At 44.0% G+C, this 26,907-nt stretch overlaps 1 protein-coding gene across 1 annotated transcript in view; it reads left to right on the forward strand.

The window, feature by feature from the left end:
- DNAH7 (dynein axonemal heavy chain 7) overlaps positions 1–26,907 on the forward strand; it is an 880,767-nt gene that overhangs the window by 597,704 nt on the left and 256,156 nt on the right. Inside the window, exon 46 of the mRNA XM_075317837.1 lies at positions 6,886–7,049. Within this exon, the coding sequence (XP_075173952.1) occupies positions 6,886–7,049 (164 nt within the window). The remainder of the gene's footprint in view (positions 1–6,885; positions 7,050–26,907) is intronic.

Consider the following 26,907-nt stretch of genomic DNA (forward strand, 5'->3'; position numbering starts at 1 on the left):
CCCCAGAGTACAAGACATGTTGTGACATCATGGTCACACGACTGATCACATGATAGTTATGTCACTAAAAGTCAAAGCAGTCTCCACATCGGAAGCTACACTGATAATGCTATTATAAGTGTAGCTCCTCTTGTAGAAAGTTGGGGCTTCCAAGGGACAGGAGGCCCTGGCACTTGCCAAGTTAACCCCGCCCTTTCGTTGGCTTTGCCGTTAAATGGCCGATGTGCAGGGGTGCTGGAGTTAACCTACACCAATCTAATATTAATTACTCCCCTTTAATCATCAAAACTAAGAATTTACAAAAGACTTGCTGAAATGTATTAAATGTGAAAAAATTAAGGAACTAGATATGAATTATTTAATTTTGGTAACTTGATTTAGATGAATTTTATTTGGCTAGAAAATGTGTATGTTGCCATTTCAAATTAAAAACTGTAAATTTTAAAATTAGTTTTATATACACAAGTGCATCTCAATAAATTAAAATATCAAAAAGTTAATTTATTTCAGTTATTCAGTACAAAAAGGAAAATGCTACCTGGGCTTCCATAACACCTCAGCAGTGCCACAGGCGAATCGCCTCCATGCCATGCCGCATTGATGCAGTAACTTATGCAAAAGGAGCTCAACCAAGTATTGAGTGCATTTACTGTACAAACTTTTCAAAGGCCAACATTTCTGTGTTTAAAATCATGTTTTCAGTTAGTCTTATATAATCTAATTTTCTGAGATAATGACTTTTGCGTTTTCATTGGCTGTAAGCCATAGTCATCCACAATAACAGAAATAAACACATGAAATTGATCACTCTGTGTGTAATGACTCTATATAATGTGTTTTCCTTTTTCTATTGTATCACTGAAATAAATTCACTTTTTGATGTTATTCTAATTTATTCAGATGCACTTGTATATCTTCGACAAAAAAAACAACAACAAAGTTAACATTAGCTGAGGTCAGGTTAGACAGGTTCCTAGTAATATTGCATGCTTTGCTTTGAAATTTTACATAATGCAGTGGGAAAAGGGATGCAATCAGCTATAATAAAAATCCTGATTTTATGACTGCCCCAAATACACTTAGTAATAGTCTATTATAAGTCATGCAATGTTTGCTGGATTAAACATTTTCACTCACTCAATCATTCATTCAGGGTATTTGTGAAAATTATGCAGTTATGCAAAAGCGGGCAATTATATTAGAATTCTGAAGCATAGTTGCAAATGTAATAACCAAATATTTTTTGAAAGAAGCTAGATAAAGACAAACATTAAGAAGTCAATGCCTCAAAGTGTTCACACCAGAAATCCGGTATAAGACACTTAAGGCCCCGTTACATGCTACAATTTTTCTGACGATATGTTGTCGGGGGTCACGGTTTTCGTGACGCACCTCCGTCGCCGTTAGCGACGTTGTTGCATGTTACACCTACGACCGACTCCGAACAATCGTAAAAATAGCGAAAATCGTTAATCGTTGACACGTCGTTCATTTTCAAAATATTGTTCATTGTTTAGAACGCAACAGACATATTGCTACATTTGACAACCTTCCAACAATGAACAACATTGTTAGTGCGTCCGTCATCAGCGACGCGGGCATGTCATTACGAGCAATGCTCCACGCCTCCTTTGCTCTGATTGGTGTCACACCAGGGTGTATGCTATGGACAATTATACGCCTCTGTTGTTGCCAGAATCGTTGGAAGGAATGCTGTGTGACGGTGTCCATACGACCGCCTTGGTCAAACAATATATCGCTGAACGATGTAGCGTCGTTTGTGAGATGAGCGTGTGACCGCTACAAAACGACCTATGAGCGATCTCGGCAGATCGTAGCAATGATCTGGTTGTGTCACATCGCTAACGAGATCGCTAGCGATATTGTTGTGTGAAAAGCAGCCTTTAGAATAGTCATTAAAGTTTTGCAACCTTTTCACGTAAGTTTCACGCAGCTCTGCCAAAATGGGGGCGGGCATAGCTTCACCCACCCGTCAAATTCATGGAAGGTCTGGTGTTTTTACATCATATATGTTACTTCCGTCTCTCAGAGACCACAGTAACATTTCAGGTGAAATGCAGAGGTGTACATCACACTACATACTGTAGGCTTCTCAATATTGCCAGTATATAACAAGATAAGATATGGAGTTATATGTTAGAAAGTGATGAGGCCACTAAACTGTCCCTGGCTGTACTGAGAGGGGGGTATAAACATTTTCCTGAATGGCTGCTATCTATTACATTGTTATTCCGTGGCTACTCACCTTCTCCCCTTTGAATGTTGAAGGATATAATCTTTTAATAGATTGTAACACAATTTGTATTCTCTATTCGGCTATATAAGATTTTGTAATTCCCCCATTTCTACAAGTTGTGATTAAAAATGTCTAATGACTAAAGAGAGTTCTTCTAAGATAATTATAAAAGGGCAATGCTATTTGTTCGAGTGGTTCAAAATGAGGTGCTTCACTCCAGGTATTACCCTCTAATCTTCTCTTACGCTTGTAGGATCACATGTATATTGGTTTCAGATTTTGTGCTTTTAACTGCAACCAAATAAGCATCATTAGCTGTGTAATACAAGATTTCTTTTGGATAAAATATGGGTAATTAAAAGCCAAGGAGAACATAAAGTATAATCAGTTACCTTATAATTAAACATTAAATTAATTTATCCCAGTTGGTGCCATAATCACATTACGTCTATGTCTGTGGTGATTACAGTGTTATCTTTTTTGGATTATGAATATATAAATTACAATTCCCTTGATTTCTCCTTTACAGTCACCTCAAGAGATTGTACCAATCTTATTATATTATCATTTAACTGTAAGATCGGTGTTTTACAAGGAGTAATTATCTACCCAGAGATAGAATTACTTGTTTCTTTCTAAAATCATACTTGTGAAAATGTGTGATTATATCAAAACAATTTTTAAAGCTTCCATGTATTGAGGCCGATTTTAGCCGTCCATGTTTCAGATACGTGTGACATCAGTTTTTAACGCAGATGCCACACGTACCCATGTTATTCTATAATGTTACGCACACGTGCGTGTTTTCACACGCACCGTGTTGTGCCGCATTTCACCGCACGCACACACACACACAGACATGTTCGTTTTTTCTACAGCAGCACGGTGTCACACAGACCACACACTGATGTGATCCATGTGACATCAGTGTGACGTACTGCAGAAAACACGTGTCTTTGAAATAAAAAGATTTTGTACATTCACATGTATCTAGTGCTGCATTGTTCGGCTCTGCTGCCTCCTACTTCTGACCCCCGCTAATTTTACTCATAGAATATTCACTGCACCTTGGCCTTGGAAGCAGGTGCAACGCTGGGGACAAAGCCAAGGACAGTATTGAGGGGGAAAGCATTGCGGGGGACAGCATCGCCAGGGACAGCATTGCCGGTGACAGGTGAGTATTCAGCAAGCAGTGTGTGTGCAGTGACGTCCAGGAGGTCATTGGAGTTCCCAATGAACTCTGATGAATCCGTGAAGTCACAATCCTGACACCCGCTGTAGCGGGGGTGTCATCAAGAGGTCATCAGAGTTGATTGGGAACTCCGATATCTTCCTGGATGTCACTGCACACGCTGCTGGATACTCACCTGTAACCAACGATGCTGTCCCTGGCGATGCTCCTGCTTCTAGGTCCGAGGTTCAGTGAATATTCTATGAGCATAATTAGTGGGGTCAGAAGCAGGAGACTGCAGAGCCGAATAACGCAGCGCTGGATACAGGTGAATATAGAAAATCTTTTTATTTCAAAGACCTGTGTTTTCTCCTGTACATGTCACACGTATGCAAACACAGATGTCACACGTGCGACACACATATGACCATACCCATGCATGTGGCTTGTACCTGATTAAACACGGACGTCTGAAACAGGCCTTAGGCTGTGTGCGCACGTTGCGTTCGGTACCTTACAGAAATGAACGCATCCTTTGGCAGAATTTGTCATTGTCAAATTTGGTGTTGACCACATAAACGCAGGAAATACGCATGCGTTTTTCTATCGTTTTTGCCTCGTTTAACCGCGTTTTACATGTTTTTTCATTTCTTAAATTGAGATGCGTTTTCAAAACAAAGACACTACTAAATAAAGTTTGAACATTCAAACACTAGGAAAAAAAGTGGAAAAAAATAAAAAAAAATAATTAATGCTTTAAATCATACATTATAATGATAATTTTCCAAAAATGAATATTGAGATATAATAATGTTAAAAATAAATGTAACTTATTGTTTGACTCTTTTTTTTAAGTCGGGCTGGATGTGAGGGCAAAAGGAAACCTCTTGACCTCACTATAATGCCAAAAACGCATGCTTTGATTTTGACAAAAAAGCATGCGTTTTGCAACAAAAATGCATGTAAAATGCTAGAATTTTGATTTAGGATGCGTTTTGATAATTCTCATTGACTTCAATGTTACCAAAACGCTGCCAAAACGCTTAAAACAATTGACATGTTGCTTCTTCAAACGCTAAGATTTTGACAAATTTTTGTCACTAAAAACGCAGCATTTTTGGACGCATAGTGCGCACACAATATGCCTATTTCCCATAGACTTTGCTTGGAAATCAAAACGCTTGCATTTTTGCATTAAAACGCTGCAGTTCAAAACGCTACGGAAAAGCATGAAAAAACGCAACGTGCGCACATAGCCTAAGGGATACTTTACATGCTGCGACATCGCTACCGATATATTGTCGGGGTCACGTCGTTAGTGACGCACATCTGGCGCCAGTAGCGACATCGCAGCGCGTAACACTAATGAGCGATGATCAACGATCAAAAAATCGTTCCAAAATGGTGATCGTTGACACGTCGTTCATTTCCTTAATATCGCTGCAGCCACTGGTACGATGTTGTTTGTCGTTCCTGCGGCAGCACACATCGCTATGTGTGACACCGCTGGAACGACGAACATCTCCTTACCTGTGTCCACCGGCAATGAGGAAGGAAGGAGGTGGGTGGGATGTTACGTCCCGCTCATCTCCGCTCCTCCGCTTCTATTGGCCGGCCGCTTAGTGACGCCGCAGTGACGTTGCTATTACGCCGAATGCACCTCCCCCTTGAGGGAGGGATTGTTCACCAGTCACAGCGACGTCGCTGACCAGGTATGCGCATGTGACGCTGCTGTAGCGATAATGTTCGCTACGGCAGCGAGCACCAAATGTCGCACGAGCAACGGGGGCGGGAGCTATCGCGCTCGACATCGCTAACAATCGCTAGCGATGTCGCAACGTGTAAAGCACCCTTTAGATTGTATTAATTGACTGCATTTTTCTGGTCAAATCCTATTCTTGTACTTCATGAAGAAGCATTGATTGTAATGTGAACCACTATAAATGTTAATGCCGTTTATCTGGTTAAAGTTGTTATGCTATCAAGACAGCCCCACCTCTAAAAGAAAAAAGACCCATGGAGCTGATCACTGTACTGTTAACACCTAATCCCCCCACACTACCCTGTTGTCATCATTATCTGTCCATCAATTGGAATCAGTCAGCAGGTTTTTACTAAATATTCTGAGGGCAGCATAACATAGGGCAAGAATGCCTGATTCGAGGGATGTTTCACTTTCTTGGCTGCTAAGTGTAGTTTTCATAGAATCCCTGTTTGGTTTGAAGTAGAAGTAACAGAGCTCAATATTCTGCTTTGTGTGTAACCCCACCCACATCCCTGACTGGGAGATTCCTGTGTATACTCTGCTAATCAGTGGTGGGGATGAGGTTACACAGATTAGCTCATCTGCTCTGTCGCAGGTTATGTAGTCAGGCAGTGATGATCTCTTGCTGAGAAAACACTGTTTGTCTTGAAACTACAACACAGCCTAATAAGTAACACATCACTGAAATCAGGGTCTCCTATATTATGATTCTCTCAGATTAATAGTAAAACAGATTCCCTTTAAATTACGCATGGCGTATCTTCCAGAATGAGAAACTCTCTATGCAGGGCTTCCCTACTTGGGCTAACAGAATTGCTCCCTCATTCTGACAGGGTGAATTGATGAAACAGCCCCTTTGAAGATCACCCTTAGTCTTTAGCAAATTCTTTAAAACATGTTAAAGGGAATCTGTCAGGAGATTTTTGCTACCTCATCGGAGAGCATTGTAATATATGAAAAGAATCTCTGATTCCAATGATATATCATTTAGTTTACTGGCTGCAGCAGTTGTGACACAATCAAAGTTCTTAGATGTAGCACATAGCAGTGCTCATAAAGCTAATCCAGTCCACACTAGGCTGTTTGTGTACATTGTATACTGACTGAGAGCTGCTTTTCAGCGGAGGGGGTGTGGTTGACCTAGAAGGCACATGAACTGAAGTCCACGCAGTGATAATTTCCTGATGAGAAAACCTTCATTGTAAGTAAACAACAGCACAAAGCTTAAGAAGTGACACATTGTTGAAATCTGTGATTCAGCCCCTATCTTCTACTGTCTTCAGATATAAAAACCTACTGTCAAATTCCTTTTAAACTGCTTTCTTAAAAAAATGTTCAAAGCAAAATAATGCCTGCATATACCATCCGTTTAATGATATTTTTCCGTCTAGTCGATAATTTCATTTTTATACTGCCGGTACCAGGTAACAGTGAGGGTAGTAAACCATCTGGTAACATAGGCAGCTGTTGTGCAATGTGTGAGCTGCACCAGGCTTTGGTGTGACAAGGATTCCCTGATTTTCTTTTGTGTGTTTAGCTTGTATGTATCGCCTTATCTTCATCTATGCGTGTGTTCATCAAACATCCTTACAGCAAGTCAAGCGTTTACTAGATTTTATGCTTTAACTTACATTACTAAACTTGTCTTTATGATCAACATTTCTTTTTGTTTCTTATGGATTGGTCATGCAGATGCAAACTAAGGAATGGAGCTTATTGTGCAAGCAAAGAAATATACCCAGTTCTGAAGATTACTCTCTCACCAGCAGCTTAGGCGAGCCTGTGAAAATCAGAGCTTGGAACATCGCAGGTTTACCTTCAGACAGCTTCTCTGTTGACAATGGAATTATCATTTCGTAAGTTATTTTCTTTGCTCTTCCAATAATAATAATTCTTAATACACATAAGATACTGACCTGGAAGCACAAGTATATTTTCTTAACGTTTTTTATCCACTAAATACATTTGTAACCTATTCACAAAGTAAGTGATAAATGTATGTGTGAATATTCAGTGTGAATGCAGCTCTAGTGCGCATGCGCCACCAGCATTTTATACCCTCCTACGGGAAGCCCAAAGGAATTCCCTGTGTCAAAAGAAATGTGGACTCTTGCTCAGTCTACAGGTTAAATAAATTGTTAGCTCTACAAACCGTCTGTGGCCTGATTCATAAAAAAAAAAAAAAAATAGCACAATGCGAGGTTATGCTAAATATTTTGCAATTATTGACGTTCTCACATTTTTTCCAAACCCAGACAAAATAGGTGGAGCCGAGTTGGGACAGAGGTGTGGCTATTTGTTAACGTCATGATGAGCGGCGGCTTTCCTTATTCTACAAATCTTATTCCAGGCCCCGATTGGAGTAAGATTTGTGGTGAGATGCACACCGAGGTGCGTTCCACTTGTCATATGCACGTAACCTTCCTAAAAAAGCTGGACCATCTGACTCCGGCATGCCCCCTTATCAAGACCGGCATGAACAACTCTGGTCTTGATTAGGTATGATCGAATACCTCAAATATTCGGCTTCGCAATTATTTGCCAAATAGGTCGCCGCTATTCGCGAATATTCGATGCGCAATGTAAGTCTATGGGAAACCCGAATATCAACTATTCGGAACTATTCGGGCTTCCCATAGACTTACATTGTACATCAAATATTCGCATAGCGGTGACCTATTCGTCGGATATTCGCGAAGCCAAATATTTGAGGTATTTGATCATCCATAGTCTTGATGAATCAGAGCCCTTCTGTAGCTAGAGCCAGCAAAGAAAAAACATTTATCTCACTGACTAATGACCTATCAGGATTGGATGCATTTGGGTTTTTGAATAATATTTGCGAAATAGACCGTACACTATTGAACTTGCAAAGTTTCAAAGAAAACACTTTTGGATGTGAGGATATATGACTGTGTGGCGCCCTGGACAAGCCAGGACATCACAGGTACTGCAACAACACACCCCACACCCCGGTTAGGCACATCAGCCGCACACACAAATCCTTGTTGCCTCCCTCCAGGGGCTGATGTCCACACCAGGTGGGGTGGAGCCAGGTGGTTGGCACCACCCACCGAGGAGTTCACAGTCCTGGAGGCGGGAAAGGAAGTCAGAGTAGTTCAGAGAGTGAAGTGGAAGTAGTGAAGTGGCAAGTGAGGAGCAGACTGACTGTGTCCGGGTACGTGGCCTGGGCACATACAGCAAGGTTGGCAGATGGTGGTGGCCGTCTGCAGGAGTGGCCTATCGACACGGAACCGTAGGGCCGGGGCTGGGCGGTGGCCCACCGGTACCGAACTGGGGAGTGAAGAGAAGCCAGCACAAACCGGCAGGGCCTGCAGACCCCGACCAGGCTGGGAGTCGTCGTTAAACTGGTTAAATCTGTTAGCGACGGGAACCTCCGGGGTTTCCTAGCAATCAAGACCCGATTGAAGGCAACCGTCCAAACCCAACTGGGAGAGACAGCTACCGCCAGAGCTAGAGCTCCCAGGGCCAGAGCCTGCGGGCAAAAGGGGCTCCCCCGGCACCTATCCAAGCTGGGGAGCGGGTTACCGGTGGGAAGCCATTGGGACCGAAGACACACACCAGGTTCAGGGAAAGGCAGCCACCACCAACCATCCGGGAGTGATCACAGCAGCCGGCTGCGGGACCCGTCTATCCAGCCATTTGTTTTACCGGAGACTCGGTATCTGTTCTTGGCTAAGTGAGTACCATCGTGCCCTCTGGCACCGTGCTGCCCCCGCGACCCTGCACCTCACCTACCCTGCATTCCTCCCTCCACCTTACCGGGCCCCGGGACCACCAACCCCTACCCATGGAGGGGAAAACATCCCAGCTGCTCCCTAACAACGCTCCCGGGATCCCCGTCACCAGCAGCGGTGGTGCCCCAACCTCACCACGACCCGTGGGTGGCGTCACAAACCAAATTCCCAAACTAAACCAACCCCTTTTACTCACGGGCGAGGAGCGCCCACCGCTCGAGCCACCGAGCAGCAGCAGCAGCCGCCGGACCCGAGCCGCGAGCGTGGACGAGCAGCGCACCCCCCGCCCGCGACAACTGTAAATTAGGTTTACTGCTAGGGATAACCCCTTATCAGTCTGTAGGTTTTGCCTAGATTAAAACTGACTGCCTGTGGGTTTTGTTATTGAAAGCTATGGTCCTCTGTTATAGGTGAGGAGCCTGCTACAATAAAAATCACTGTACCGCTCCCAGTGATGTCAATGAATTGTTTAAAAGAACTGAGAGTCCTTAGTGGTTGATAACTTTTGGAAAAGAGCCCTAACTGAAAAGATGGTAATAAATAGCAAGCTTTCCAGACTACTCAGGTCTCTTCATAAGGCATGGTATAACACAACATCTGAAGAGTCACATACTGTTCGGATTTCCACCAATTTTCTGCACCAAAATCTGCACCTTGTGGCATAAAAACGCAGCAATAAGGCATACATTTGTTAGAGTGTTTTTGTGCCATGTTTTTTACTGAAGTCAATGGCTGGAAGGGATACAAAGTGCAGGAAAAAAAAACACACCAACAATTGACATGCTGTAGATTTTTTTCTGCACCCAAAACTGCAAGGAAAAAATAAGCAACGTGCGCACAGCACTCAGGATTGTCATTGACTTTGCTGGCATAAGGATAGACGTGTTTTTGCCATAAAACTGCACCAAAGAACGCATGAAAAATCCCCGCAGCGTGCCCACACCGCCTGACAAGGTTCTCTAAACCAGAAAACCCCTTCTACATTTTAGTCCTCTTTCACACATTCTTTTTTTTTCAGACTTGTAAAAACATCTGAGTATCCAGCATATTTAATTATGCCTTTTTAGAATCATTTTGAGATGTTTTTCATTTTCAAAGATTTTAAACATGTTTTATTTTCTGTGTTGTTTTTTTTTTAAACTTATTGAGAAGCCTATAGGGAAAAAGACACTAAGAAGAACAGCACAAGAGACTGCTGTGCTTGGAAAAGTACTCTACTTTATTGAACCAAATGTATTATAAATATTCTTCTTTTGTAACGTTCAAAATGAACCTCAGCTAATATCCCATTCTTGGCAGGAATATACATAGGACTGCTAATTTTCATATTAATGCAAATGAGCTTCTTTATAGTGCTAACGGGAGAGACTATGAAATTAATCAAGCAATAAACCCAGATGCAGACACAGACATGTATCAGATCAATCACATATTGAGTAAGGAGGATTTGGCGCTGGCCGGTAATCATATCCCTGTCACTATTAACCTTCTGAAACAAGTTAATGTGCTTGCTTTTAGTGACCACAACCACAGATATTCAAATCATGAAACTAATACTAATTGTCATTTTAAATTTCTTTTGTGATTGCGGAATTATACTAGTACTAAGTATGGTTTGTCTACTATACTTCTTTTACTGTATATGTGACTTGTATTATATCCTTATATGTAGTGACATTGACACAAAATATATGAATGGACGGGAATGTTATAAACTGGTTAGGCTGCTTTCACACTTGCGTTGTGAGGCATCCGTCACAGTGCGTTGTGTGACGCATGTGACGGATGCGTTGCAAATAGTGTGCTAATAAAGGTAATGGATTCCTGTGAAAGAACGTTTTGCGTTTTTTTTTTTAATGTTTCGCCGGGAAAGGAGATTTGCGGTCGTGAGGAGAGAGTGGTGACCGCAAATCCCCTGAGTGACCGCGGTGAGCTGCGCGATCAGTGGTGCCGTCACTCAGGAGACCCGCGGCCACAGCTGAAGTCCTCCACCTGAGAGCGGTGGCCATGGGAAACCTGAATGAGGGCACAGCTGATCACGCGGCTCACTTCAGTTGCTGCGTGGAGCTGATAGAGAGCGGTCGTGTTCTACGGCCGCTCTTGTCAGCTTCATGTAGCAGTGCTGGATGTGTCGTGGGACATCGTGTGGATTACGCCGGACCTGGAGGGATATGTGGGGATTAATAAAGTGGTGAAAGAGGGTGGTTTTTTTTGTCTTTTATTCCAAATAAAGGATTTTTCGAGTGTATGTGTTTATTTTCTTTCTCTTACAGGTTAATCATGGAAGATATCTTGGGAAGACGCCTGCCATGATTAACCTAAGACTTAGTAGCAGCTATGGGCTGCTGCCATTAACTCCTTATTACCCCAATTGCCACCGCACCAGGGAAATTCAGGATGAGCCGGGTAGAGTCCCGGGACTGTTGCATCTAATGGATGCAGCAATTCCGGGTGGCTGCTGGCTGATATTATTAGGCTGGGGGCTCCCCATCCTGAGAATACCAGCCTTCAGCCGTGTGGCTTTATCTTGGCTGGTATCAAAATTGGGTGGGACCATACGCCGCTTTTTTTAATTAATTATTTATTTATTGTACTGCATTACATAGATCCGCCCACCAGCGGCTGTGATTGGTTGCAGTGAGACAGCTGTCACTCAGCGTGGAGGCGGGTCTGACTGCAACCAATCATAGGCGCCGGTGGGCGGGGGAAGCAGGGAATACAAGATGAAATAATGAGCGGCTGGCATTTTCAAAAGCAGGAGAAGCCGCAGAGCAGTGTGACAGCTGTGCAGTGCCGCGCCAGTGATCGGTGAGTATGAGAGAGGGGGTTAGAGGGAGAGACCGACCGACAGAGAGAGATAGAGAGACCAGGAGTGATTTTAAATGATTTAGATCGTTCTGCTGGACATGCTGAGCATGCTCAGTAGAACATGATGGAAGCTGTCAGTGGATTCCGCCGCTTAGCAGATTGCGGCGGAATCTGCCACCATAGACAATCATTAGACACCTTGGTGGACTCTAACGGAACCGTCAAGGTGCGTTATTTTAACGGCCCAAAAAACGCTACATGTAGCGCTCCCTCCGCCCGACGCTGCATCAAAATAACGACTCAGCGTCGTCCAGCGGATGCAACGCAGACACTTGCGTTACAGTGTGTCATCAATACAAGTCTATGGAAAATAGCGCAGTGCGTTAATGGACTGCGCTATTCTCTATAGCTGCGGATTGCGCTTAACGCAAGTGTCAAAGCAGCCGTAGTTGTCGTTATTCATGTTGAGGATTTGGTTTGTGTCTGTTTATAACATCAAACATATGAACAGTTCTAGCGTCAGTTATGAACCAAATATGACACATTGGACAGATTGTGCACCAAAATGTCACAACATACTCTGATGGGATTTTACAAGATTCTATTCACATGCTGTTAGAAATAACCCTGCCGGTTTGAGGGAACTTAAAGGGAATCTATCACCAGGATTTCACACCAAACCATATCCAATTGTAACTCTTTCAAAGACAAATCCAGAGTAAAAAGGCTGAAATGGGCAAAAAGCGCAATAGGGTCTTACCCAGGTACATACAGAAGGCAATGTTGCAATAAGGCTCACCTTAATCGGCTGTGAGTAGCCACAATCGGTGTAATTACATAGAATGGCACAGTCCCACAAAGATGTTCAATGGAGTCCTGGAAAAGAAGGGGTTAAATACCGCACTGCCGTGACACAGTATGGATATCAGTATCTATCAATGTGATTTCCTGTCCTGATGAAGAAGATTAAATCTTAACTTAATAAAAACTTAATAAAGTCATGATCAAAGATACTGCTATCTGGACTGTGCCACAGCAGTGCTGCGTTTAACCCCTTCTTCTCCTCTTCTCCACTACTCCAAAGAGAAATCCAGCAACACATTTACCGAGATCAGGGGCGGGCAATTAATTTTCCCATGGGGCCGCATGAGAAGTTGGGATGGTTTTAGAGGGCCACCGGACTAATATAAGTAACTCGGTTCTACTATATATATATATATATATATATATATATATATATATATAAAAAAAGTAATTAGCTCAGATGTTGCTCCTGGAATCTGTTGCAGCCATTTTTCCAACTTAGGGGTCACTGCTCCAAGTGCTCCTATCAAATGGACAAGGCAAGAGAACCTGGATCTGATATATATATATATATATATATATATATATACACACACACGCATATATACTGTGTGTGTGTATATAATATATATACACATACACAATGTATACATACATACACACACAATCCCCATATACTACATCACTACACCCGCCACATACTGCACCTGTAATATACTTCCCTATACACTACACCTGTAATAAACTACCTCTATATACTGTACCACTATATACTACACCACTACACCCCTATATGTACCTGTATTATACTACACCCCTATATACACCTGTATTATACTACACCCCTATATACACCTGTATTATACTACACCCCTACACCCCTATATACACTTGTATTATACTACACCACTACACCCCTATATACACCTGTATTATACTACAACCCTACACCACTATATACACCTGTATTATACTACACCCCTACACCCCTATATACACCTGTATTATACTACACCCCTATATACACCTGTATTATACTACACCACTACACCCCTATTTACACCTGTATTATACTACACCACTACACCCCTATATACACCTGTATTATACTGCACCACTACACCCCTATATACACCTGTATTATACTACACCCCTACACCCCTATTTACACCTGTATTATACTACACCCCTACACCACTATATACACCTGTATTATACTACACCACTATATACACCTGTATTATACTACACCACTATATACACCTGTATTATACTACACCACTATATACACCTGTATTATACTACACCCCTACACCACTATATGCACCTGTATTATACTACACCACTACACCCCTATATACACCTGTATTATACTACATCCCTATATACACCTGTATTATACTACACCCCTATATACACCTGTATTATACTACACCCCTACACCCCTATATACACCTGTATTATACTACACCCCTATATACACCTGTATTATACTACACCACTACACCCCTATATACACCTGTATTATACTACACCACTACACCCCTATTTACACCTGTATTATACTACACCCCTACACCACTATATACACCTGTATTATACTACACCACTACACCACTATATACACCTGTATTATACTACACCCCTATATACACCTGTATTATACTACACCACTATATACACCTGTATTATACTACACCACTACACCACTATATACACCTGTATTATACTACACCACTACACCACTATATACACCTGTATTATACTACACCCCTATATACACCTGTATTATACTACACCACTATATACACCTGTATTATACTACACCACTGCAGCACTATATACACCTGTATTATACTACACCACTACACCCCTATATACACCTGTATTATACTACACCACTACACCACTATATACACCTGTATTATACTACACCACTATATACACCTGTATTATACTACACCCCTATATACACCTGTATTATACTACACCACTATATACACCTGTATTATACTACACCACTATATACACCTGTATTATACTACACCACTACACCCCTATATACACCTGTATTATACTACACCACTACACCACTATATACACCTGTAATTACTACAGCACTGCACCACTATAAACACCTGTATTATACTACACCACTACACCACTATATACACCTGTATTATACTACACCACTACACCACTATATACACCTGTATTATACTACACCCCTATATACACCTGTCTTATACTACACCACTATATACACCTGTATTATACTACACCACTGCAGCACTATATACACCTGTATTATACTACACCACTACACCCCTATATACACCTGTATTATACTACACCACTACACCACTATATACACCTGTATTATACTACACCACTATATACACCTGTATTATACTACACCCCTATATACACCTGTATTATACTACACCACTATATACACCTGTATTATACTACACCACTATATACACCTGTATTATACTACACCACTACACCCCTATATACACCTGTATTATACTACACCACTACACCACTATATACACCTGTAATTACTACAGCACTGCACCACTATAAACACCTGTATTATACTACACCACTACACCCCTATATACACCTGTATTATACTACACCACTACACCACCGATTGTTGTGTATATGGACTTTTCAAAAGCTTTTGATACGGTGCCACACAAAAGGTTGGTACATAAAATGAGAATAATGGGGATAGGGGAAAATATGTGTAACTGGGTTAAAAACTGGCTCAGTGATAGGAAACAAAGGGTGGTTATTAATGGTACGTACTCGGACTGGGTCTCAGTTCATAGTGGGGTACCACAGGGGTCAGTATTGGGCCCGCTTCTTTTCAACATATTTATAAATGACCTTGTTGGGGGCATGCGGAGTAGAATTTCAATATTTGCAGATGATACTAAACTCTGCAGGGTAATCAATACAGAGGAGGATAATTTTATATTACAGGGAGATTTATGTAAATTGGAGGATTGGGCTGAGAAGTGGCAATTGAAGTTTAATGTAGATAAATGTAAGGTCATGCACTTGGGTAGAGGAAATAACATTTATGATTATGTACTTAATTGTAGAACACTGGGTAAAACAGACACAGAAAAAGACTTGGGTGTATGGGTGGATGGTAAACTTCACTTTAGTGGACAGTGTCAGGCAGCTGCTGCCAGGGCTAATAAAATAATGGGATGTATTAAAAGAGGTATAAGTGTTCATGAAAAAAATATAGTTCTACCTCTGTACAAGTCACTAGTGCGACCGCACTTAGAATACTGTGTACAATTCTGCTCACCGATATATAAGGCTACTTTCACACTTGCGTTGAACGGTATCCGTTGCATTGCGTTGTGTAACGGATGCAACGGATGTGTTGCATATAGTGACACAACGGATGCAACGGATGCTGCAAAACAACGCAATTCGTTTTGATTTTTTTTTTTTTTTCCCGGTTTTACCAGCGGCAGACTATAGTGAACGATCAGCTGATCGTTCCCTGCAGCCGGCCGCTGGGTGATCAGCTGATTGCTCCCAGTAGCCGGCCGCCGGGTGATCAGCTGATCGCTCCCGGCCGCCGGGTGATCAGCTGATCGCTCCCGGCCGCCGGGTGATCAGCTGATCGCTCCCGGCCGCCGGGTGATCAGCTGATCGCTCCCGGCCGCCGGGTGATCAGCTGATCGCTCCCGGCCGCCGGCCGCCGGGTGATCAGCTGATCGCTGTCACTTGCCGGCGCCCGGGCATGCCGGCGGGCGGGCGCTCAGCTGAGCGCTGTGACTTGCCGGCGGCCGGGCATGCTGGTGGCCGGTCATTCAGCTGAGCGCTGTCGCTTGCCGACGGCCGGGCGCTCAGCTGAACGTTCGGCCACCGCGAGCCAAAATAAAGTTTGATTTAAAAAAAAAAAAAAAAAAAAAAAAAAAAAGAGCATGCGCAGTGAAATCCAGAGGATTCCGCTGCTCAAAATAACGTTACATGCTGCGTTCCTCCCGCTGGGCGGAAGCAACGGAGCGTCGCCCAGCGGAAGCAACGCAGCTCCTTTTGGTACAATCCGTCAACCATACAAGTCTATGGGAAACAGCGGAATCCGTTAACGGATTCCGCTGTTTCCCAAAAGGGCGGATTGTAACGGAAGGAAAATAACGCAAGTGTGAAAGTACCCTAAGAAGGACATAGCTGAACTGGAGAGGGTGCAGAGAAGAGCGACCAAGATTATTAGAGGAATGGGTGGGCTGCAATACCAAGACAGGTTATTAAAGTTGGGGTTATTTAGTTTGGAAAAACGAAGGCTTAGGGGGGATCTAATCACAATGTATAAATATATGAGGGGACAGTACAGAGACCTTTCCAAAGATCTTTTTACACCTAGGCCTGCGACTGGAACACGGGGGCATCCGCTACGTCTTGAGGAAAGAAGGTTTAATCATAATCACAGACGAGGATTCTTTACTGTACGAGCAGTGAGACTATGGAACTCTCTGCCGCATGATGTTGTAATGAGTGATTCACTACTAACATTTAAGCAGAGCCTGGACGCCTTTCTTGAAAAATTTAATATTACCAGTTATGTATATTAGATTTTATGACAGGGTATTGATCCAGGGAACTAGTCTGATTGCCGGATGTGGAGTCAGGAAGGAAATTTTTTCCCCATTGGAACTTGTTTGCCACATTGGGGTTTTTTTGTCTTCCTCTGGATCAACATGTTAGGCTACGGGTTGAACTAGATGGACTTAGGCGGGCTTTTCACACTACGACATCGCAGGCCGATGCTGCGATGCCGAGTGCGATAGTGCCCGCCCCCGTCGCAGCAGCGATATGTGGTGATAGCTGGCGTAGCGAAAGTTATCGCTACGCCAGCTTCACACACACACTCACCTGCCGTGCGACGTCCCTGTGGCCGCGACCCGCCTCCTTGTTAAGGGGGCGGGTCGTGCGGCGTCACTGCGATGTCACACGGCAGGCGGCCAATCAGAGCGGAGGGGCGGAGATGAGCAGGATGTAAACATCCTGCCCACCTCCTTCCTTCCGCATATCCTACGGAAGCCGCAGTGAGGCCGGTAGGAGACGTTCCTCGCTCCTGCGACTTCACACACAGCGATGTGTGCTGCCGCAGGAGCGAGGAACAACATCGGACCGTCGCGTCAGCGTAATCATGGATTACGCCGACGCTGCACCGATGATACGATTACGACGCTTTTGCGCTCGTTAATCGTATCATCCAGCCTTTACACACTGCGATGTCGCATGCGATGCCGGAAGTGCGTCATTTTCAATTTGACCCCACCGACATCGCACCTGCGATGTCGCAGTGTGCAAAGTGCCCCTTAGAGTCTCCCTTCAACCTTAAAAACTATGATACTATGATACTATGATACCACTATATACACCTCTATTATACTACACCACTATATAGTACACCACTACACCCCCCCCATATACCACACCTGTAAAACTACATTCCCATATACTGCACCCCTACACCCCAAATATTTGTTAACAGTTAAACCCCCCATTGCCCCCGCAGGTTACTAGTAACCACTCACCTGTCTTCTTATTGTCCCCTCCTCAGGCTCCTCCGTATGTTCCCCCCGCTGAGCGGCTTCTCTTTCACATGCCCAGGCTGCGCCGACGCTGTATTCCTAGGAGCCGCTGCTTCTTTCCGTGCGGCCTCGGCTGCTGCAGCGTCTATAGCTGCCGGGCAGGAACTTTTCAAATGACACACGCGCGCCGTACTGACGATATCAGGGCGCGCGTGTGTCACAGAGAAAAGCTGCCGCAGGGAACAGAGGAGAGATTCTGCGTTCCGCTGCCTGCACTGACTGTGCGGAGCTGCAGGATCTGTTCTCTGTTTCCTACCTGGCACGCAGCGTGTGATGAGGGCAATCTGACCACGGGCCTCCCGGAGCCTGGAGCTCAGGACAACAGATCAGATTGCCCTCATCAGTGACTGGCCAGCAAGGACGCCCTGAGCCAGGTGGGCCGGTCACAAAGAGTAGGCGGGCCGGATGTGGCCCGCGGGCCACCCCTTGCCCAGGTCTGACCTAGATAGTCCATTCCTCAGTTCTTGAAAAATCACCATTCAAATTGATGTGCAAAGGAGACTAAAGTGCTTTTTGCGCGTGGAAGCTCTTCTTGAGGCACCTTTTCCTATTTATGTTTAATCTCTTTTTTATTGAAAAATTAAGATTGGTTACAATAAGCAAGGCTGCAGACCAAGGCAAACCCACAAATAGAGACAAAACCAAAAAAAAAAATGCAATGAAACATGAAAGGATTTGCATGGTTGTAGCCATATACAGTTTGTTACAATAAAGAACATTTATATCAATCTGGATTGAAGCATTATAAAAGTATAACATCCATAAACTGTAACATAAACAGCAAAGATTTACCATTCATACCATAGAGACACATAATGGTCAGTCGAAGGAAAAGAAATATAGAGAGAGAAAGAAAGAGGGAAGTAGACAAAGTGAATGATGATGGGGAAAAGGATCATGGGGAAGGGCAAGGAAGGGCCGGGAATAACTAGCAGGGAAAATCTAGGTAGAGTCTCAACTCGCCCCAAAGAGGGACCTGAAGTCCGGAGAATCCAAAAAAAGGACCCAGGGACTCCAGATCTTAATAACTTTTTCAGTAGCGTCCTGAATTTCAGCAGTGAGACTCTCCATTCTGTAAAGGGAGGCCATCTCCCCAAGCCACTCATCCAAGGCAGGTGCACGGGTGGACCTCCAGTGTCTGGTGATCATGGCTCGGGTAGCCGCTATGCAAAACCGCAACAGTCCCATTTTCTGAGATTTAACAGACCCCGGTAGGATAGATAAGAGAGTGATTTGTGGAGAACCAGAGAGGGCCTCCCCGCTAATGCTATTGTATGCCGAGAAGACCCCACTCCAAAAAGGCTTAATGAGGCTACAGCTCCACCAACATATCCCCCCTCTCGTGATTACACCGCCAACATCTGTCTGACACTGAAGGGAAGATTGCGTGTAGGCATGAGGGCAGCGGTACCAGCGGGTGAGAATTTTATAACCCTTTTCCTGGACCGAACAAGCCCTAGAAAATTTGTGGGTGAAGAGAAAAGCGGTCCTCCATTCCTCAACCCGGATAGTCACGCCCAAGTCTCTACTCCATCCCCCCACAAATTTGAGCTCATCCACATCCCCCTTCTGTATCAAAAGGTTATAGATAAGGGACAGGGTATGTCCAGGAGCCTCTTCCAAAAGAAAGAGCTTTTCAAACGAGAAGGGGCGGGGGCCAGCATAAAGTGCCTCATGGCCTGATCCGGTCAAGAAAGACCTGATCTGGAAGTATTCAAACCAGGGCATGGCCCCTCCCAAGGCAGAGGCAGAGAGCAAGTCGTATGTGGGCAATGGGGATCCCTGAAGTATGTGAAAGAAGCGCATGTCCCCGCTCCTCCTCCGACACAGGAAAACATCGGCCCCAACTGCTGGGGCAAAATCTGGGTTTGAAAAGATAGGGTAGAGAGGACCGCGCCCCCTGGACAGACGACCCCTTTTAATTTCTAAATCCCACATCCTCAATGTCACCCTTAAGAGATCAGCCTCAGAGAGAGGCTGGCCCCTGGAGCCCGAGCTAATCCAAGGGAGGTAACGAAAGGGATCTTGTGGTCCATTTCTTCTAAGCTTACCCACTGCTTTTTGGCCCCATGATATTGCCAATCTAGTAATCGCATCAGTAGAGCCGCTTTATGATAGAGTTTAAAGTTGGGCAATCCAGCCCCCCCTGGCTTTTAAGTCTGCAAAGGGTAGTGAAACCTATCCTCGGGCGCTTACCTCCCCACACGAAGCGCGTGATAACTGACTGCAGGCTGGAGAAAAAGGCTGCAGGAGGAACCAAGGGGACCGTCTGGAACAAGTACAAAAAGTGAGGCAAAACGACCATTTTGATAACATTTATTCGTCCAAACCAGGATAGTCTTTTACTATGTATGAGGTAAGATCCTTTCTTGTCCTGTTGAGAAGGGCAAGGTAGTTAAGCTGATATAGTTTTGAGAGATCCATGGGGACTGTTATCCCTAAGTAAGTAATGGCGGAGTCCTGCCACTTGAAAGGGAAATTTTTCTTGATATGATCCACCTCAGCATCAGGGAGAGATATGTTTAATGCCTTGGATTTGGAATAATTGACCTTAAAGTTGCTGAGATGGCTGAATTTTTCAAACTCTTGAATAAGTGAGGGGAAGGAAAGGCGAGGCTGCGAGATGAACAGAAGTAGATCATCTGCGTAAAGAGCTGCCTTGCATTCGCCACCCCCCACCCCTATCCCGTGGATACTGGAATTGTTTCTGATGGCCATGGCAAGGTATTCCATAACCAGGACATAAAGTAGGGGGGAAAGGGGGAACCCCTGACATGTACGATTATGTATTGCAATTGGTGATGAAAGAAACCCATTGACTTTGACCCTGGCGGAGGGATTCCTATAAAGGGAAGAGACCCTTTCAATGAATTTGTCTCCCAGTCCCACCTGGCGCAGAGAGGCCATCGCAAACTCCCAGCTGACTCTATCAAAGGCCTTCTCTGCATCAATGGAAAGAAGGCACATAGGGAGACCTCTGGCCTTAGCCCGCGCCATAAGAATAAGGGTTTTGTTGGTATTGTCCCTGGCCTCACGACCCAATACAAAGCCAACCTGATCAGTGTGAATAATACCGGGAAGAAGTGGAGCCAGTCTATTGACGAGAGCCTTGGCAAAAAATTTGATGTCAGCATTGATGAGGGAGATGGGTCTGTAGTTAGAGACAGATGAATGATCCTTCCCCGGTTTGGGTAGAACACTAATATGTGCTTCTAGGGACTGGGCGACAAAGGGGGAGTCTCCAGATACAGAGCCAAAAACCCTCGTGAGGAAAGGGACAAATTTGGTCACCAAATATCTTATAAAATTTGGAAGTAAATCCGCCCGGACCCAGACTCTTACCGGACTTCGGGGAGGCTTTAATGATGGCGAGGATCTCTTCTGTGGAAAAGTCCTCTTCCAAGGCTACCGCATCCCTTTCAGAGATCCGAGAGAGTGCAGTTTGCTGCACATATTCGTTAACTTTACGCTGGAAAGATTGTGGCGGCATATCTCTAAACTGCCCCTTCAAATTATAGAGGTCATCATAGAACAAACGGAACATGTTTCCAATTTGGATGGGATCTTGGATCTGGAAAAATCTGGATTTTTGGAACAGGTTACCCGCAGCCAGCTAGCGTTCTCCACCCGAGACCGCAAATCACCTGAGTGAGGCACTCGAGCGACTTGCTGTCACAGTTGGAGGATCCAGCGGTGGCCGCGGGTAACCTGAGTGACGTCATCGCTGACACCATGACTCACTTCAGTTGTTCCGTGGAGCTGACAGCAGTCTTGGTCTGTGGCCGCTCGCTGTCAGCTTCCGATGTAGCAGAGCTGAAAGCGTTGTGGGTAGAGTTGAGCGCGGTTCGTGGTTCTCCAGTTTGCGGTTCGAGTGATTTTGGGGGGTGTTCTAGATAGAACTAGAACTCGAGCTTTTTGCTAAAAGTTCGGCAGCTCGAGTTACGTTCGAGAACGGTTCGATCACTACAAATGTGGCTTTTCACAGTAAGGCTATGTGCACACGTTGCTATCTGCATGCGTCCTGCGTCCCCAGCACAATCCCTCTCTCTTTCCTACTCACCGATCACGGGCGTCTCGCTCCCCGGCGGTCACAAATCTGCGGCGTCTTTTCCTCTTTAGAAAATGGCTGCCGCTTCATTAGTCAATTAGTTATTCCGTGCTTTCCCCGCCCACCGGCGCTCATGATTGGTTGCAGAAAAGCATAGCTCTGGCACACCCAAACGAGAAAGAAACAGATATCGTGGTCCAAAAATTATTTTTATTATTATTATAATTCTTCACTCATTTGCAAAATATCGAGTTGTAACCTTCATTCATTTCAGGAACGTTTTCGGCATTAAATAGCCTTTATCAAAAAATTAGGTCTGCATAAACAAAATAACAGAATTAACAACCAGTATATATGTATTTTTTAAGATCCATATATAACATCATTTTAATTACAATAACAGTCGCCACTGGATCATAATAATATAATAGAACAAACAAGTATAGGTGTATCATGAAAAAGGACCGTAAGTGCCCATGTACCTAAGTTTACTGGGTCACAGAGTGTGGGCACCCATAAAGGTCTGTATAACCGGTAAGGCTGTAAAACAAAAGAAAAAAACATGTGACAGGCCGATTGGAAATGTAAAGAAGGAAAAAAAACAAAAAACAAAAAAAAGGGGGAAAAAAAGAGAAAAATAAGAAGATAAAATGATAAAAAAAAAAAAAAAAAAGAAAAAAAGAAACAGAAAGACAACAATAAATGTTAGAAAGGCTAAGATTGAATAGAATAGACACGAAAGTAAATCATTGAGAACAAGAGAGAGAGACATGAAGACACAGGAAAAAGCAGGGGTGCAGGAGCCAGATAAAACACTGGTGTAATCTAACAGGTAAAACCATATGAACAAATGCCTGGTAAAACTGGGAATCGGCATATAAATAGAGGCAAAACACCTATACAAAGAATAAGTGAGTTAGCACCAGGTGTGAAGTGAATCATGTGGTCAGCTGAGACTTCAGCAATCCAGACTGAGTGAATAGAGTGCTCACCTAGGGAGCATAAGGTTGTGAGTTCTAGACCCGGTAAATTTATTTTTTTTTTAATTATTTTTAATTTTTAAATTATATTTGTTATATATTTATAAATATAATTTAATTATGCACTGAGGGGATGAGCCGGACATCAGCTGTGAGCTCTCTCTCTCTCCTTTCTCTCTCTCTCCTTTCTCTCTCTCCTTTCTTTCTCTCCTTTCTCTCTCTCCTTTCTTCCTCTACTTTCTCTTTTTTCTCCTCTTTCTCTTCTCTCTCTTCTTTCTCTTTTTTCTCTTTCTCTCTCTCTTCTTTCTCTCTCTCCTTTTTTTCTCGCTCTCTCCTTTCTCTCTCTCCTATCTCTCCTTTCTTTCTCTCCTTTCTCTCTCTCCTTTATTCTCTCCTTTCTCTCTCTCTTTCTCTCCTTTCTTTCTCTCCTTTCCCTCTCTCCTTTCTTTCTCTACTTTCTCTTCTTTCTCTTTCTCTCCTCTCTCTTCTTTCTCTCTTTCTCTTTCTCTCTCTCTTCCTTCTCTCTTTCTCTTCTTTATCTCTCTACTTTCTTTCTCTCTCTCTCATTTCTCTCTCTCCTTTCTTTCTCTCTCTCTCTCCTTTCTCTCTCTCCTATCTCTCTCTCCTTTCTTTCTCTCCTTTCTCTCTCCTTTCTTTCTCTCCTTTCTCTCTCCCTTTCTCTCTCTCCTTTCTTTCTCTCCTTTCTCTCTTGCTTTCTCTATCTCCTTTCTTTCTCTCTTTTCCCTCTCTCCTTTCTTTCTCTTCTTTCTCTACTTTTTCTTCTTTCTCCTCTTTTTCTTCTCTCTTTCTCTTTCTCTCTCTCTTCCTTCTCTCTTTCTCTTCTTTCTCTCTCTACTTTCTTTTTCTCTCTCATTTCTCTCTCTCCTTTCTTTCTCCCTCTCTCCTTTCTCTCTCTCCTATCTCTCTCTCTTTTCTTTCTCTTCTTTCTCTCTCCTTTCTTTCTCTCCTTTCTCTCTCTCTTTCTCTCTCTCCTTTCTTTCTCTCCTTTCTCTCTTGCTTTCTCTATCTCCTTTCTTTCTCTCTTTTCCCTCTCTCCTTTCTTTCTCTTCTTTCTCTTTTTCTTCTCTCTCTTCTTTCTCTCTCTCTCTTCTCTATTTCTCTTCTTTCTCCTCTTTTGCTTCTTTCTCTCTCTTCTTTCTCTTTCTCTCTCTATCTTTTTTCTCTCTCTTTCTCAGACCTGGCGATGATCAGTTGATGCGGTCACTTGACGGAATCAGCTGACACTATAAGTGGAGCGGTGAGGCCAGCTTTTTACCGCCCGGCTGGCTAAACTATTAGCTGATGCTGTCGGACAGGAGTCTGCACTGAAGTGTGTAGTTTGTTGTTTTTTTTTTTTTTGCACTGATGCATCAGCTGATTGTATAAAAGCTGTTTATACAATCAGCTGATGTGTCATGTGATTCAGGCCCTTGTACCTGACACATCATCTGATCGCTTTGCCTTCCAGCAAACCGATCAGATGATATTGGATCCGGATTGGACGGCGCGGGACCCTTGACCCAGGATTACTGCGGAGGGGGGTTCTTTATTTCAAGAAAGATGGAGTCACAAATTATGTTGTGTTTTATTTATAATAAAAATATTTTTCTGTGTGTTGTGGTTCTTTTTATCGGTACTAGAAATTCATGGTGGCCATGTCTAATATTGGCGTGCCACCATGAATTTTGGGCTTAGGGCCAGTTGATAATATACAGCTAGCCCTAACCCCATTATTACCTAGCAAGCCACCGTCACCAGGGCTGTTGGAAGAGTTGGATACAGCGCCAGATGATGGCGCTTCTATGAAAGCGCCATTTTCTGGGGCGGCTGCGGACTGCAATTCGCAGCAGAGGGGCCCAGAAAGCTCAGGCCAACCTGTGCTGTGGATTCCAATCCCCAGCTGCCTAGTTGTACCTGGCTGGACACAAAAATATGGCGAAGCACACGTCATTTGTTTTTTAATTATTTCATAAAATTCATGAAATAATGAAAAAAGGGCTTCCCTATATTTTTGGTTCCCAGCCGGGTACAAATAGGCAGCTGGGGGTTGGGGGCAGCCCGTAGCTGCCTGCTGTACCTGGCTAGCATACAAAAATATGGCGAAGCCCAAATAATTTTTTGGGGGGGGGGGGCAAAAAGTCCTGCATACAGTCCTGGATGGAGTATGCTGAGCCTTGTAGTTCTGCAGCTGCTGTCTGTCTGTATGGAGGAGAGTAGACAGCAGCTGCAGAACGGCAAGGCTCAGCATCCTCCATCCAGGACTGTATGCAGGAGTTTTTTGCCCACCAAAAAAATGACGTGGGCTTTGCCATATTTTTGTATGCTAGCCAGGTACAGCATGCAGCTATGGGCTGCCCCCAACTCCCAGCTGCCTATTTGTACCCGACTGGGAACTAAAAATATAGGGAAGCCCGTTTTTTTTTAATTATTTCACTTATTTCATGAAATAATTAAAAAACAAATGACGTGGGCTTCGCCATATTTTTGTGTCCAGCCAGGTACAACTAGGCAGCTGGGGATTGGAATCCGCAGCACAGATTAGCCCGAGGTTTCTGGGCGCCTCTGCTACAAATCTCAATCTGCAGCCGCCCCAGAAAATGGCGCATTCATAGAAGCGCCATCATCTGGCGCTATATCCAACTCTTCCAACAGCCCTGGTGACGGTGGCTTGCTGGGTAATAAGGGTTAATACTGGCTTTGTTTTACTAGCTAGTATTAAGCCAGAGATTCTTAATGTCAGGCAAGTTTGACCCGGCCATTAAGAATCTCCAATAAAGGGTTAAAAATAGACACCACACAGAGAAAAAATACTTTAATAGAAATAAATACACAGACACATTAGAGACTCCATGTTTATTACTCCCTGTCAGCCCTCCACGATCCTGCTCTTCTGTCTTCTTTCTCCTTCAACACATGCAGCTCTGCTCCATCAGCAGCGCTGCATAGGAAGAAGGCGGTGCTATTCCCCGTGCAGTGTTCTCACTCCGTGAGTGAGAAGGAGCTGCTGCTTGTGAGCGATGACGTCACCACTGACAGGCGCGTTGCAATAGCAACGGTGATCTCCGTTATTGACCGGCTGTGGCAGCCGGTTTATAACGGAATGGGGAAGCAGACCGGGAACCCGACCGCGTGCCAGAGCATGTCCCTGGTGCACGGCGATACACAAACGATCACCGCGTACTGGAGAGATGTACTCGCAGGTCCTACATAACGCGTCATAGTCATGTGACCAGTCTGTAGCCAATGAGATAACAGACACGTGACTGGTCACATGGCTATTTTGACATCACGATAGGTCCTGTCATCACTGCTGGCAGTTCTGGTTACCGGGTGGAATAGCGAAAGAAGACAAGGTGCAGGACGGATCGCGGGGACCGGTAAGTGTTATGGCAATGTTTATTAACTGTATGTGTACATTTATAATGTGTTTTTATGTGTTTGTGATTTCCTCCCATTGTTTCCTATGTTGTTCGAGTGGTCCGCCGAACCGGTTCGCCGAACCGAACTCGAACGAGACCTCCGTTCGGCGAACCAAGCTCGAGCCGAACCGCGACCGTTTCGCTCATCTCTAGTCTTGGGACCTCATCTGGATTACGTCGGACCTGGAGGGCTGTTTGGGAATTAATAAAGTGGTGAAAGAGGGTGGGGTTTTTTTGTCTTTTATTCCAAATAAAGGATTTTTT

This window comes from Anomaloglossus baeobatrachus, chromosome 7, assembly GCF_048569485.1.
Source record: "Anomaloglossus baeobatrachus isolate aAnoBae1 chromosome 7, aAnoBae1.hap1, whole genome shotgun sequence".
In the NCBI taxonomy this organism is placed as follows: domain Eukaryota; kingdom Metazoa; phylum Chordata; class Amphibia; order Anura; family Aromobatidae; genus Anomaloglossus; species Anomaloglossus baeobatrachus.